A 13392-nucleotide genomic window follows, 5' to 3' on the forward strand; every position below is an offset into this window, starting at 1 on the left:
ATTTAATTGACATTTTCTTAAATGAGTTACACTTTTAGTCTAAAGCTAATTATCACCTGAGTTCAGTTTTAATCTCTTCGTAGTCAATCTGGGATTGCAGTTTAGCTTCTAATCTCTGAAATGGAAAAAAGAATAAGAAGGAGCATGTTTTATTATAGATTAATAAGGGTGCTGGTAATTATCAGAGTGGAGAGAGAGCTGAGGAAAGGCTCCTCATGCGCTGTCACTTGTCTCTCACCTCAATAGCTTCTGTCTTATAGGCCAGCTGGCGTTCCAGCTCCAGGATCTGATTGGCCGACGTCTCCTGAACTTCCTGTAGTGTGAACTGCAGCCGCCGAATGTTTTCAAGAAGACGAAGGATTTCGCGGTCTTTAGCCAGCAAGGCAGCCTCCAGCTGGGAGGGCAACACCTCGCCCTTCTCGTTCTTCTCCTGACGGGGTGAGAGGCAGACGTGATGAGGGGTGTGACGGAGGAGGGGAAAAAGTGATAAAGGGAGTGAGAGAAAATGTTAAGAGGGCAAACACAGTCTCTGCAGTGTGGAAAGAGTTTGACTTGATATGATGAGGTACGGTAAGGTTTTAGATCCAATACCTCCAGACCAATTAAAACCTCAGAGCAGAACAAATGTCTGTCTGGTAGTCATCACTCGCAAGTTTGAGATCTTCAACTGTCTGTAATTGTATATGTGTTGGTTCTGTACTGGATAACGGGTGTTGCTGTTATGACATTTTGATTTTGATTTTGATTCCTCCCCCCCATGTATTTTTTGTGCTCCCCTTCTCCCTTTGCCCCCTAGGAGGTCCTTCACCTCAGGCCATTGCCTAAATAAGAATGTTTTCTTAGCAATTTTGCCTGGTTAAATAAAGGTTAATAATAATAATAATAATAATAAATGTGAAACTATGTCCATTGAATGTCGTTGAAGAATAACTTGTTAATCTCAGGCTCAGAATTAAATGTCATATCTTGTGCCACCCACACCGATTGAACTTCTCTGAGGGAGAAGACATCACAGAAGTCAATGCAGCGTTGACAAAATAGGTTAGGTCTTAGGGAAGTAAACAGAGTTACCAAGGTAACTGACTTAAATCCTAAAAGCTTCACAAAACAGAAAGCAGGCATCATAGTGTCTTTTACTTAATAAATGTGACATCACCATCTCTATTACAAAATGTACTTAAAATGTAAATACTATAATATGCTGCAGAATATCAATTTTAACTGTGTTGTTGTGGTTTGTTTCCAACTGATCTTATGTGTTGTGTTTAGTGACTGCAGCTGTTTGATGAAGTAAAAGTAAAATGTTCTTCTCTGGAAAGTGGTGAAGCAGAAGCACAAGTCGAATGTAATGGAAGAACTCCAGTAAAGTAAAGTGAACCTAATTACCACACCTGAGCAACACTTCCAGCTCAGTAAACAGGTGCTTGTCATGGTGTGACTGCATCCTCCTTACCCTGCTAGTGCCCTCTGCTGGATGGCAGCTCCCTGTGGTGGAGCTCTGGCCGCTGGCTAACTGCTCCTTTAGCCTCTCCACTTCCCTCTGAGCCATCTCTGCTCTCTGTGCCGACACAAAGCGTCACACATGCACCAGTTACACACACACACACACACACACACACACATGAATCAAAGCAGGTGTCCTTATGCTGAAATTTTAAAAACCGAGCTGAAATCTGATCAGGGCCCGCGAGCAGCCTCCAGTTTATTCTGCTGAGGGGACTGTTTAGTCGGCCCACTTTATTCCCCAAACTGTTTACCTGCTCTGTCACACCCGGCCGGCTAATTAATGATTCATTTTGAGAACATTTATCTGCGAGCTGCTGGCAGAGAGCAGCAGAGTGAGGAGGGGGGGGGGGGTAAGAGTGTTGGAGAGAAAAGCAGAGGGATAGAAGAAAGGAGCAAAAAGAAAAGAGGCATCACCAGGATAGGAAGCAATCAAGGCAATGAGATAACTAAGAACCCCGGCGTTCAGCGCTCCAGCATCAATCGTGCGCGGCAGTCTCCTGTTCTCTGCTGAGTGGAGCCGTGCTGCCACAGCGCGCCCACCGACAGGGGCTCAGGTTTACACTCGCTAATCACACGCTCAGGGGAGGGAAGGTGTAAGGGGGGGAAGATGAGGGAGGGGTGGGATGGAGGGAGGGAGGGAGGGGGGGAGACCAGGACGGAGGGAGTCTAATTAAAGCCGAGGCTTGATTACAGGAGTGATTACCTTAACGAAGGAGCATCTCAATCAGAGAGGTGCAGAGGAAGACTTCACTGTACTCACCTGGTTTGCTTTCTCCAGATTGGCCATGATGGCGTCGACCTCCACCGCCCTGCAACACACGGAGACAGAGGGACGCCCCCAGACTCAGACACATTCTGACTTTCTGATCAAAGGCAAACACACAAAATCAAGACCAACGATTGCTGCACATATTGTTGATTACATAACGCATCGCAAAATGAAACTCAAACATGTCCAATAGCCTAAAGTAGATTCATCATTATATAGTTTAGCAACTTCAGATATAATGACTTTTAGGTCTTGAATCACACCAGCTGTGACTTATAACAACTGATTTAAACCATATGTACATGTGGTTAGAGCGGCCGCCCCATGTTGAGGCTACAGCCCTCACGGCAGGCGGCCCCGGTTCGAATCCCACGTCGGGCAGCCCTTTCCTGCGTGTCATTCCCCCTCTCTCTGCCTCCCCCTTTCCTGTCTATCTCTACTGTGTACTATCAAATAAAGGCAAAAAACCCCCCAAAAACATATGTACATACAGTATGTAAGCTCGACAGCAGCTGTCATAACTCGCAGGAATATTTCCATAGTTAATTGGGATCTACAGTATAGACAGACCATGTTAAATCCTCTTCTCTTGCTTCAAATGGAGCTGTTATTTCTTCAGTTATTTCACAGACAGAAAGCAAAAAAAACATCTCCATGGTAACAAGTGTATTTAAATTTTACAGTAAATTGGAAAGGAAATAGATTTATGATGAATAATAAATCAGGGGAGATCATGGCTTTTACACACACACACACACACACACACACACACACACACACACACACACACACACACACACATAAAGGTAGATCTAAATTCTCATTAAAAACCCCAGACACTTCGACCTGTTCACTCATGATCCCCGTGTCCTCGGTTGCAGCTTCGTCCCAGCACAAGCAGCCATCCATCCGTTCGTTGGCCGTGTGGCGAATTCGCGCGCTAATACCCCCCCCCTCCTGCGTACGCTCAGAACTCTTCTGAGGTTGAACTCCAACTTGCCTCCATACATCTAACAATCAGAGTAGTCTAATTTAAACAGAAACTCAGCAGGATTATTCATGAGGTTTGTTTGAAGTTCAACAGTTTCATTTTGCACACATGGGACCTGGTTTTCAAAAGGTAGATAAGGATAAATTAACGAGGATGCTGTGATTGATTTAAATATGCACATAGGTTTTTTTCTTTTTTTTTCAAGTTTTTGGGACACAGTAGTCTTTTTCACCAAAAGGAAAAATTGTTCAAAAGAACATATTAGACTTTTTTTTATCATTCAGATTAAACCAACTACATTCAGCCAAAACCTTCACTCTCTTTCATGTTTACACCAAACTGCTCCTCCAGTCTCACTTTCTGTGTGATTACATTAAATATCAGTCATCCAATAGAATCACTGTGGCAGAAGCAAAATACAATCCTCTACTATTTCTACAGTGAGACACTGAATCGGTCAGACACCGAGTCTCAGGCCGAAACCTATTCTTGGCATTAATGATCATCAGCGCTGTGAGGTGCAGCCCTGGTTTCATAGGGTCTTGCTCGTGCCCCGGTCCCATCAATAAGGCCAGGATATATGGCGCCCTGCTGACAGCAAACACTAACAGGTGTCAGCTCCACGTTTAATGAACTTGTGCAGTACGGAAAATGTTTTGTATTGATTACCTGCTCAGCTACTCAAGCCGAAGCAGACAAATAGTCTTTCTTATCAACATTGAGGAAACAGTCAGTGAGAGTAATAGAGGCCGGGCCCGCTGTTTCAGAAGCTCGGGGGTCAGGGACGGTAACTGCAGCTGGAGCTCCGGGGTCAGCGGCGCTCCAGTCAGCCCAGAGGAATTCGACCAGGACGGCACACACACACCGACTATATGACCAACCGCATAACACAGGAGGTTTTTCAAAGCAGCTGCTGCTGCACGCGAAAAAAAAAAGGTAAGACCGAACTGAAAAGGTGTCCAATCCAACAAAATAGATGGCAGTGGGTCTAGAAACATCAGTTCAATTGCGCCATGGATTAAGCCTGGGAGAAAATCCATTAGCAGCGGCTGACTGTGCTCTGGAGCACAACCCAAACAAAGGAGTGTTTGCTTTGAATGTCTATCGACATCCTTCATACAAGCTCAGATTCATTTCAGGCGTGCGGTGGATACATTGCGTTCAAAGACCAGGACAAGGTAGAGTGTTTTCTGAAGCAATCTTTAAATGGAGCAATTCTTCTTGAGGGCTGTCAAGGCCCAGCTGCCAGTGAAGGCAAACACAGACCTCTCTCATCGACCTGCATTAGTGGCTGAGTCACTCTCACTCGCCGCCTTTACAATGGCATTCCTCAGCTCTGCACTGGACATGAGTTTATGCAGACAAAATAAAAAATAAATAAAAAAACAAGAAAAAGGGGGGAGCAGCTTCAGCACTTGTAAAAGCTACAAAGAGGCAGCGGCCGAGACAGCGGCCGAGGCAGGCTGCAGGGACGGCCGCCACCACTCGGGTGGGGGGAGAGGGGGGTTTATTTACTGTAGGTTCCACAGATACGAATGACCTACAAGTCAGGATGAGACTGGGCTCTATCATCCCTCTTTCTGGCTTCAAACATACAATCTCAGAACTATTAGTCACCAGCTGCACCTGTGACAATTAACTTATAGGGGTAAATTCATGGAAAACCGCTGATGCGTGTTGCCTTCAGGGACAATTTTTCAGCAAACAGTCTCTGTATTTATCTCGAAAACAACTCCATATAATGACGTTCCCTTATTATCTCATAGCGTGGTGAATGTGCAGGTCACAACTTGTCCACCAGAGCGTTTTGGAGTTGTTGGATTGTGTATTTGATGAGTTTGATGAGGGAAACCAAGAAATCCCATTAGCCTCCGTAGCGTAGCTCTGAGCAGCTCACGGCTCTGCTCCGCCGTTCTAAAAATAGCTTGCATCGACAAATAAAGGTAACGAACCTACTGCTATGACTATAGGGATTATGGCAATGGGCCAATTTGCCAAAATGTTGAACTATCCCTTTAACTCTGTAATTGTGCTGCTCGTTTGACGTTTGATGTCTCTTGTTATCTTGATCTTGCTGCGTATGTTTGCTTGTATTTGTACAACTGCTTTCCTGACCAGGACATCCTTGAAAAAGAGATAGTTAAATCTCAATGGATCCCTTCTGGATAAATAAAGGTTAAATAAAAAAATAAATAACATACAAAGTGAAAAGTTAAAAAAAATCTGAGACGGGCTCTTACTTCTTGGTCATCTCCTGGTTGTATTTACACCGCAGGTCCAGCAGCTCCGTCTGTGCGGTGTTCAAAGCTGGAGGGAGGCAGAACACAGGCCGGTCAGACATTAACTTTAAAAAACACACACATGAACCTTGACCTTAAAGCTACGTCGCCTCAATCTATTTACCGATTTCTGGATGCATTGATAGATTTTCCATATTCCATATTCAAAGTACAGGTCTGATTGAGCACAACCACAGTCGGTCAAAGTCACTAAGCTAAGACTCCATTGAAAAAATGATATTAAAATGTTCAGTAAATGTTAGATATCATATTGCTGTAAACACAGCAGCAGGGGGGTGGGGTGGGGTGGGATGGGGGAGGGTAGCAGTGTTTTAGCAGGGGACACCAGACTGCAATTGTACATGCGGCGGCTGCTTTAATAGGTTGAAATTAAACGTATCAGATACAGAATGTGACGGTGTTTTAACCACTTACATGAATGCAGAACCTTGATCTTTTCCTCAGCCTCTGATAGTCTGTCAGACAAACCGACACCAGCGCTCCTCTCCTCCTCCTCCTCCTCCTCTCCCCCCTCCCTGTGAGAAGACACTCAGTTTAGTTTCCCCCCACTACATCATGGCCACACAACGGAAAAAAACTACAATATGAAATTCTTCTGCCTTAAGACAGAAAAGAAAACCTGCTCCCACAGAGAGATGAGAGTTAACACACAAACTGATTTTCTTTTTTTAAAGCAGCACTGACGTGTTGAATTTGATGAATGTTAAAGTTTCCACAGTTGGATGCTCAGCTCACTAAGGAGAGAGTTTCAGGCTGAGACGATATTATCACAGACAGAAAGCAACTGATCAAACGTATTTTTACATTTTTTTTGGTAAAAGTTGAATATTACTGCTTAAATGAGCATAAAGATTTACAGAAAACACAAAAGGCTCAACCTGATGATACTAAATGTGTTAAAGAAAAACATTTATTTGATTTTTTTGTTGTTTTTCTTGAGGTTAGTGGGAGATTATTTTGGATTATTCTGTTACGTGTATTTAAGTGATGTATGTGAATGTATGTATTTTAATGGTATATTTGTGTTTATTTTTTGTATGTTGTCTTCATTTTGAGTCTGATGTAGAGGATTTATATCCTGTATCAGATTTTTAAATTTCATTCAAATATACAAGAGACACAATTTGAGGATAAATGTGAAAAACGGACTGATTACAGAAGATGAGAAGAGGACGCCACCATTACCACTGAACAATAAGGACATTGATATAAGGATGAGTGTTTAACCATGTATGTATGATGTGCCCTGACACTGTAATTGTTGAAAGAAAAAATGAATAAAAAAAATAAGTTACAAAAAAAAAAATTTCATTGAAATAAACTTCATGACGTCACTCACCCTCGGTCCTCGGCTCGGTCCTGGCAGTTCTGCTGCGGGGGGCTCGGGGCCCCGGGAGCTGGTGTGCTGTTGGGGGTCATGAGGGCGGTTGGGGAGTGGGATTCTGGGGCTTCTCCTGTCGCTGCTGCCACCGACGCCGCTGGACCGTCCTCTGTGGGCTCTGTGGACCCATTCAAACCAGGATTTCATTCATTTCAACGGTCATCTTTAAAAAAAACACACACAATATATTAACTTGTGTAGGATTTTTTTTTAACCCGACCTGTCTTTTCAAGGCACTCCAAGTGTTTCTTCCAGTGCCCGCTGATCTCCCGTACGAGGGCCTGGCCGTCTGGGGCCGAGCTGTGAAGCTGCTGCAGCCTTTCCTCCAGGGTGTGGGAGGCCTCCAGCACGGGAGCTGGATCTGTGGAAACAGACACAAGCAAATCTCTGAAGAAACAACTACTAAAGCTTCACATGATGATACCCATGCACTCCTACTTTTTCAAAAAAAGCAAAATAGCAGTTTTAGTGTGTGCGCTGCCTGTAAAGTACATTACAGAGTTTTCCGCATCGCAGTTTCAACAGCGGCAGGCAGACTATTCCACCGAGACTTGTTTCCAAAGAGTTACTCTTAGACTTTTCCCACTCAGGCGCCTTTGAAAAATTCACAGGGCTGGACCAAATGACACAAGTGCTGTTTCGACCCTTCACATGTACAGGAATCAAATCTAATGAGTCTGCTCACACGCTGATGAATGGAAAAGAAGACAAAAAGATTGCCATGAATATGTGACAGAATCCTAAGTCCCAAGTATACACCTAGGCAGAGTGTAGAAAAAGTCTGCTCCTGAAAAGGGAGTAAAAGAAAAAAAAAAGAAAAAAAAAAAGCGGGATTCTTTAACACAACAGAGGAGCTGTTTTGCAATGCATGCGCGGCAGCACCGGGCCCATGGGGCCAACTAGGAGGCTGTTTCTCAGCTAACAAGTCTCCTCTGTATCATTTGATCATTTAAATTATTATGCCAGGAATTCTCAGGAGGCAGCTCGGCACTCCACATCACAGGGCTGTTTTTAATCTTCCCCTTCCCTTTCTTCCCCTCCCGAAAAGTTCAACAGCTCAGAGAGAGAGAGCTGCTCCTGTTGTGTACCTGCCTGCCGAACACCAAAGGAGGTGACTTCTAGTGCCAAAGCACAGAGAGGGAAGCTCAGGGGAGCTCCTTGACAAGGGGGGAGGCAAGATGTAGAGCCACGCGCGCACACACACACACACACACACACATATATACACACACTCTCACACACACACACACACATACACACCAGCCCTTCAAAACTCTAAAAGAGGCGGAAAATCGCTGCTTTGCTGCACAAACTTTTCTCCCACAGCTTTCATCCACTCATCTTAGACTTCTGTGTGGAACCCAATTGGATCCCTTCTTCGGTGTGGGCACCGACTGAAGTGACTTTTCATAAGAAGTTGGAGCCACAGACGTTTAAACTTTGCCAGATGTCACAGAGAGAATGCAAACTGTGAGCCGACAGGCCACGGAAGAAGGAGAAAATAAATAAAGAAATAAATAAAGAAGCTCATCAGAGAGACAAAAACTTCTGCAACGTGCAATTTGTTGAAATCCTGGCCGTACGTTGCAGCTCGCCATATCTGCATTTTCATCAGACAAACATTTTGGGCCATTTAATTGATTGAGCTATTTTTCCCAGGACCGTTTACAGTCGAGCATTGTCTGCATTCATTGTTACACCAAGTGTGGAGATATTGCATCAGTCACAAGGGACATCACTATTAAGAGCACAGCTCTTCTAAGACAAACAGGATGACTTAAAGCACTGCTATTCCATCGACCCACTGTCACAGAAATCACTTTATCAGCCTCTTTCCCATATATCCTTTCAACTTTTAATGATCAAAGGACAGAGATTATAGTAAGGGATCTCTCACACATGGACAAGCCAGGATTATCAATCAGTGGCAGGGGAGTCAAGTAAAGTCAAATTTAAAGTGAAAGGATATAACTTAAGACTGTATACAAAATTATCCCCCATCAAAGCAGAGCAGCAGGGATGTTCTCCAAGGGCCCAGGATCTACTGTTACTGCAGGAGAGTCCAGAAAGACTGCTGATAACTTTGGAAAGCGGAGCTACTAATTGATGTAGCAGCGCCCTGGCTTCTTTAGAACGCAGCTCTGATGGTAAATCCGCTGAATAAAACCTGGAAGACGAGAGGAACGCAACTCCCAACCCGACCCGCTCACTCGCGTTGCCGCTAATCAAGAAATATAACAGTTGACGGGGCATTATGTACAACCGGGTGAGTCACATCACTCTTAGTGCAAATAAACGTTTCAATTTTTAATTCATCTCTTATCTTAATTATGGATGATTGGATGTCTGCTCTGAGGTCATGATAACTGATTGGGCAACAGCAGCTCGTTTAAACTAATAAATCACAGGACGTTTAATACATCATTTTCCGCAGCTCCAGAGGAAGCGCAGACACCGAGAGGAGCAGAGTGGCACGGAGAGAGGTTCAATAACGTCAGGGGTGAAAACATGAACATCATTGTGGTTTATTACCAGACGGGTCATATTTTTGCAGCTTTGACCGTTTGTTATCGGTTACAGGACGACCGCGCTCATTGAGATCTGGGAACGAGCAGTGAGACAATAAGACGGGAAATAAAGCAATTTATTTACTGTACAACAAAGGACTGTCTGACTGCTTGTGTTTTCATCTCAGCTCTTTTTTAGAAATGTCACCAGGTTCCCAAATTACAAGACAATTATGAATGGCCACATTTACAAACCAGAAAAACAAAGGGGGGCGTAATGAGTCTGGGCCAATCTAAAAGTATTTAGAGATCTGGAAGAAACTTGATTAGACTGTGTTTGAAAAATGACATTAAAGGGAAAGAGAGTAAAAGAGTGCAGCTTTTTATAGAAACATAAAAAAAATTGGACATTTTCATTAATTGATGGTTAAGATAAGATGTTGTATTTTCAGAAAAGTTCATGATTTAATTTTCTCTTCACTAATTTCAGGGTCAATGGTATTCGTATACTCAGTATCCTGTGCAACATGTGCTACAGTACAACAAATTCAATTATGCAATTGGATATATTTTTATATTCATAATTATTGAATGTGAATATGGTGTTCTTGTTCAGAATGTTCTTTTTAACCTGTGGTTTTTTTTCGCCTTCTTTTTTCTCTTTTAAAGGGACTATGAGGACTTTTGGAAAGCAAAGTGATTTCACACTACATTTCCCATGAGCCTCCGCACGCTCTGTGAAATTCTTGGACCGGCGCAAGACGGACGAAAGCAAAAACATTTGCCAAAATGTTTTCATTAGTCAAGAATGAAAGTCGGAGATTCAAAGACGATCAGATACCGTCGTAGTTCCGAACATAAATGATGCCAACTAGCGATCAGGCAGCGTTCCCATGACGCGCCGGGCAGCGTCCGGGAAACCGAAACTAGGAAACTGCTGGGCGAGTCGACCACTAAATAACTATAAAGACAAAATGATATATTTATCATAAATGGACCCATTAACAAGTGGGTAACGTAGATTCATCCACATTAATATGAGACTCTTTTATAACCAAAAGCAAACTCCTCTGGGTCTCTTTAATGACACTGAAGGGGGAGGATGGACCTCTCAATCTCTTTGTGCTTGTTGCAAAGACAATAAAGCAGTGTTTTTCAACCTTAGGGTCGGGACCCCCTGTGGGGTCGCCTGGAATTCAAATGGGGTCGCCTAAATGTCTAGTAATTGATTTAAAAAAAATTATTATTCTTGTTAAAATTATGATTAAAAACACCACACACAATCTTAAACAACTTATTAAAATAAATTGTGTCACTGTGATGTCAAAATGGGGTCACGAGCCAAAAAATGTTGTAAACAACTGCAATAAAGACATTCTTTTCTATTCTATTCTATTCTATTCTATTCTATGGCCATGTACAGATCATGGACTGGATGTGGGGGAACTGAAAGCAGTGAAGCTCTCACACTGTTCATTGCTGTGTATGTGTGTGTGTTTTTTTACTTAGAAATCACCGTTCGTGGAAGAAACTGCCAAAACTACAAAAATTAGACTCAACTTGTTAATGGCCAACTAAAGTTAGCATGACTTTTAATTGTTTTTTTACACTCTCAGCTGTATTGATATGGAGTTTCATCACTTTGGCTACGGGATAATGAGGCTGCCACCCCGTAGCTGCCTCCTTGTGGTCACCGCGTTGCTGTTTCTGTGATATTGCACATCTCAAAGCGGGAGGCGGTTGGCTGCATCTGGGTGAGCCCCTCGGTCCGGGGGCGAGCGGGGGGAGCCAAAAGGACCAGTCCGCTGACTGCGGGTTGGCGACGTGGAAGAACGGGGGGTTTGGGGGCGTGGGGGGCTGGTGCTGCAGTGGTTCAGGGATGTGTGTCTAGGTGGGTGGGGGTGGACCGGGGTGGTGTGCGCCAAGACAAGCAGGTGTGTCAGGGCGGTCCGTCTTGGCCCTGTCAGCGATACACCATCATTAGGCGGTGTGGGCGCAGCAGGGTGCACCATTATGTCTCCCTGGGCCCTGTGTAATTACGCTCTGACATAATTAACCCAGCAAGCCCATTAGCCAAGCATTGGCTGGCTGAAGAGAGAAAAAAAAAAGCTATAATTATTTGTTGTGCGCATGTTAATGAGGCCAGCTGTGTTCCCATCATACAACACGAACAAATTAATTTACAAGGCTGTGCTCCAAGGTTTTTTCATTTCATTCAAAACAGTCTTGTTTTTTTTTCCTCTGAGTGGACTTCAAGGTCCATAAACATGCTGTGCCGCTGCTGCAACAAACAGTAACACTGCTGTAATATTGTTGTCAAGGACCAAAACTAGGTTGAAAGAACACCAAGTCTCTACTTTCACCTTCACAGACAATGTAAAGTGATATAAGATATGTACTGTAGAGTAAATTGCCGCCTCTTTCCTTTCCACCTGTCAAGGATTCGTTTCCATTAGAAAGAAGAAAAAAAAAAACTCGACAACAAAAAATTCACAAACATGACTTTTCTGTTTGTGGCACATTTTTAAAACCAGCGAGTATTTGATATTCAGATAGCAGAACCCAGGTCTCACTTTACCTTGATGTGGCAGATGGAGTGAGAGAATACTTAAAATAAAAAGATAGTTGGAATGAAGGAAGAAAAAACAATGATTGTGGGAAGCGGCGGCTTTTGTGTGTGAACAAAACAAACTTCTTAACCTGTTCTCTTTTTTTTTTTCTCATTTCGGTTCCATGTCTTTGTTTGACTGACTGAAGGACAGAGAGGGAATGACATCAATACCAAGATGTTTTATAAAGCTCAAAACAAAAGACAGGAGCCCGGGCCCAGATAGACAGATTTGAAATTAACAGGAGATGCTGAACAAAGAGGTGCCAATAACATCCAAACCAAACTTCATTCAAAATTTCACTCAAATCAAACACCCTCACCTCTCGGCCTCACGTGGAACACAAACGGCTGTGAGTTAATGTCGTCAAATATCCCCGTCTTTTGTTGTTACAGTTTTGAATCCCATGGTTATGTCTTATCTGCCTCTCAAGCACACGTACACACACATTCCTACACACACGCAGCGTTTCTGTCTTTTAAGAGCACACTCCCCTCCCGGTCCCTCTGGGGTCTCCTACTCCACAGGGATCAGTTGGAGAGGCCCGGCTCTTTTATGAACATAATGCATTATTAAGCACCTCAAACATCTCCTGGGCCTTTGTTTATTACTGCTCTTATTAATCACTTGTGCATAATCTCGTCCCGCCCAGAGAGCTTTCATTTTCCATCAGATTTTATATGCACTTATTTTCCGACAGACTGCCACAAACACACACACACGCGCTCGCACACACACGTACACACACACACACACACAGCACTACTCCTTCTGCTCTCATCCCGACTGTAGGTACTCAGCTGCACAATTACAATAAAGCCTGGCTGGCTGTGCCTTGCAGGCCTCTCTTGCTGGTGCTTGCTTATGTATATGTGGGGTTGAAGAAGGACAACTATTCTTTATGCGTCTGAATGACTGTGAATCGCTAAGGTCAGAGCGTTCTGTTCAGATAATCTCATCGCCGAGGGTAACATCTGATGAGTGAGTATGTGAGGCACTTACAACACAATAAGACATGCGACTGAATGTGACAAAAAGATGCCTCCACTTATGCTCTGCTCCGCACTACCGCCGGTCACCACTAGCAAGCACTGTTGCCATAATATTTCCCACTGATGCACACGCATCCGTAGACACACACACACACACACACACACCTCAGACATGCCTTAGGCCTGGCGCAGGCACACACACACACTCACACACTTAGAGGGGTGTATTCAGATCAGAATCTTCACAAACTCTCAGCGAGCTCCCCACTCAGATAAAAGGAGCAGTGCTCTAAAGGAGAGAGGGAGCAGGGTGGATCCTGAGGGAGGAGTGTGTGTA

The 13392-nt window shown here is 43.8% G+C and overlaps 1 protein-coding gene across 3 annotated transcripts in view; it reads right to left on the bottom strand.

The window, feature by feature from the left end:
• cux2b (cut-like homeobox 2b) overlaps positions 1-13392 on the bottom strand; it is a 104056-nt gene that overhangs the window by 15342 nt on the left and 75322 nt on the right. For 2 of the 3 annotated variants that reach the window (XM_085787728.1, XM_085787727.1), the window contains exons 5-12: positions 7168-7308; positions 6902-7065; positions 5981-6056; positions 5507-5573; positions 2267-2315; positions 1454-1558; positions 239-430; positions 57-115 (exon numbers count right to left, since the gene is read on the bottom strand). In XM_085787728.1, coding sequence (XP_085643854.1) covers positions 57-115; positions 239-430; positions 1454-1558; positions 2267-2315; positions 5507-5517 — 416 coding nt within the window. In that variant the 5' untranslated portion in view covers positions 5518-5573; positions 5981-6056; positions 6902-7065; positions 7168-7308. Of the gene's footprint in view, positions 1-56; positions 116-238; positions 431-1453; positions 1559-2266; positions 2316-5506; positions 5574-5980; positions 6080-6901; positions 7066-7167; positions 7309-13392 lie in introns of those variants that run through there. The other variant, XM_085787729.1, reaches the window with a different exon arrangement.

Source organism: Trachurus japonicus, chromosome 9, assembly GCF_045865225.1.
Source record: "Trachurus japonicus isolate A0001 chromosome 9, Traja_1.0".
Classification (NCBI taxonomy): domain Eukaryota; kingdom Metazoa; phylum Chordata; class Actinopteri; order Carangiformes; family Carangidae; genus Trachurus; species Trachurus japonicus.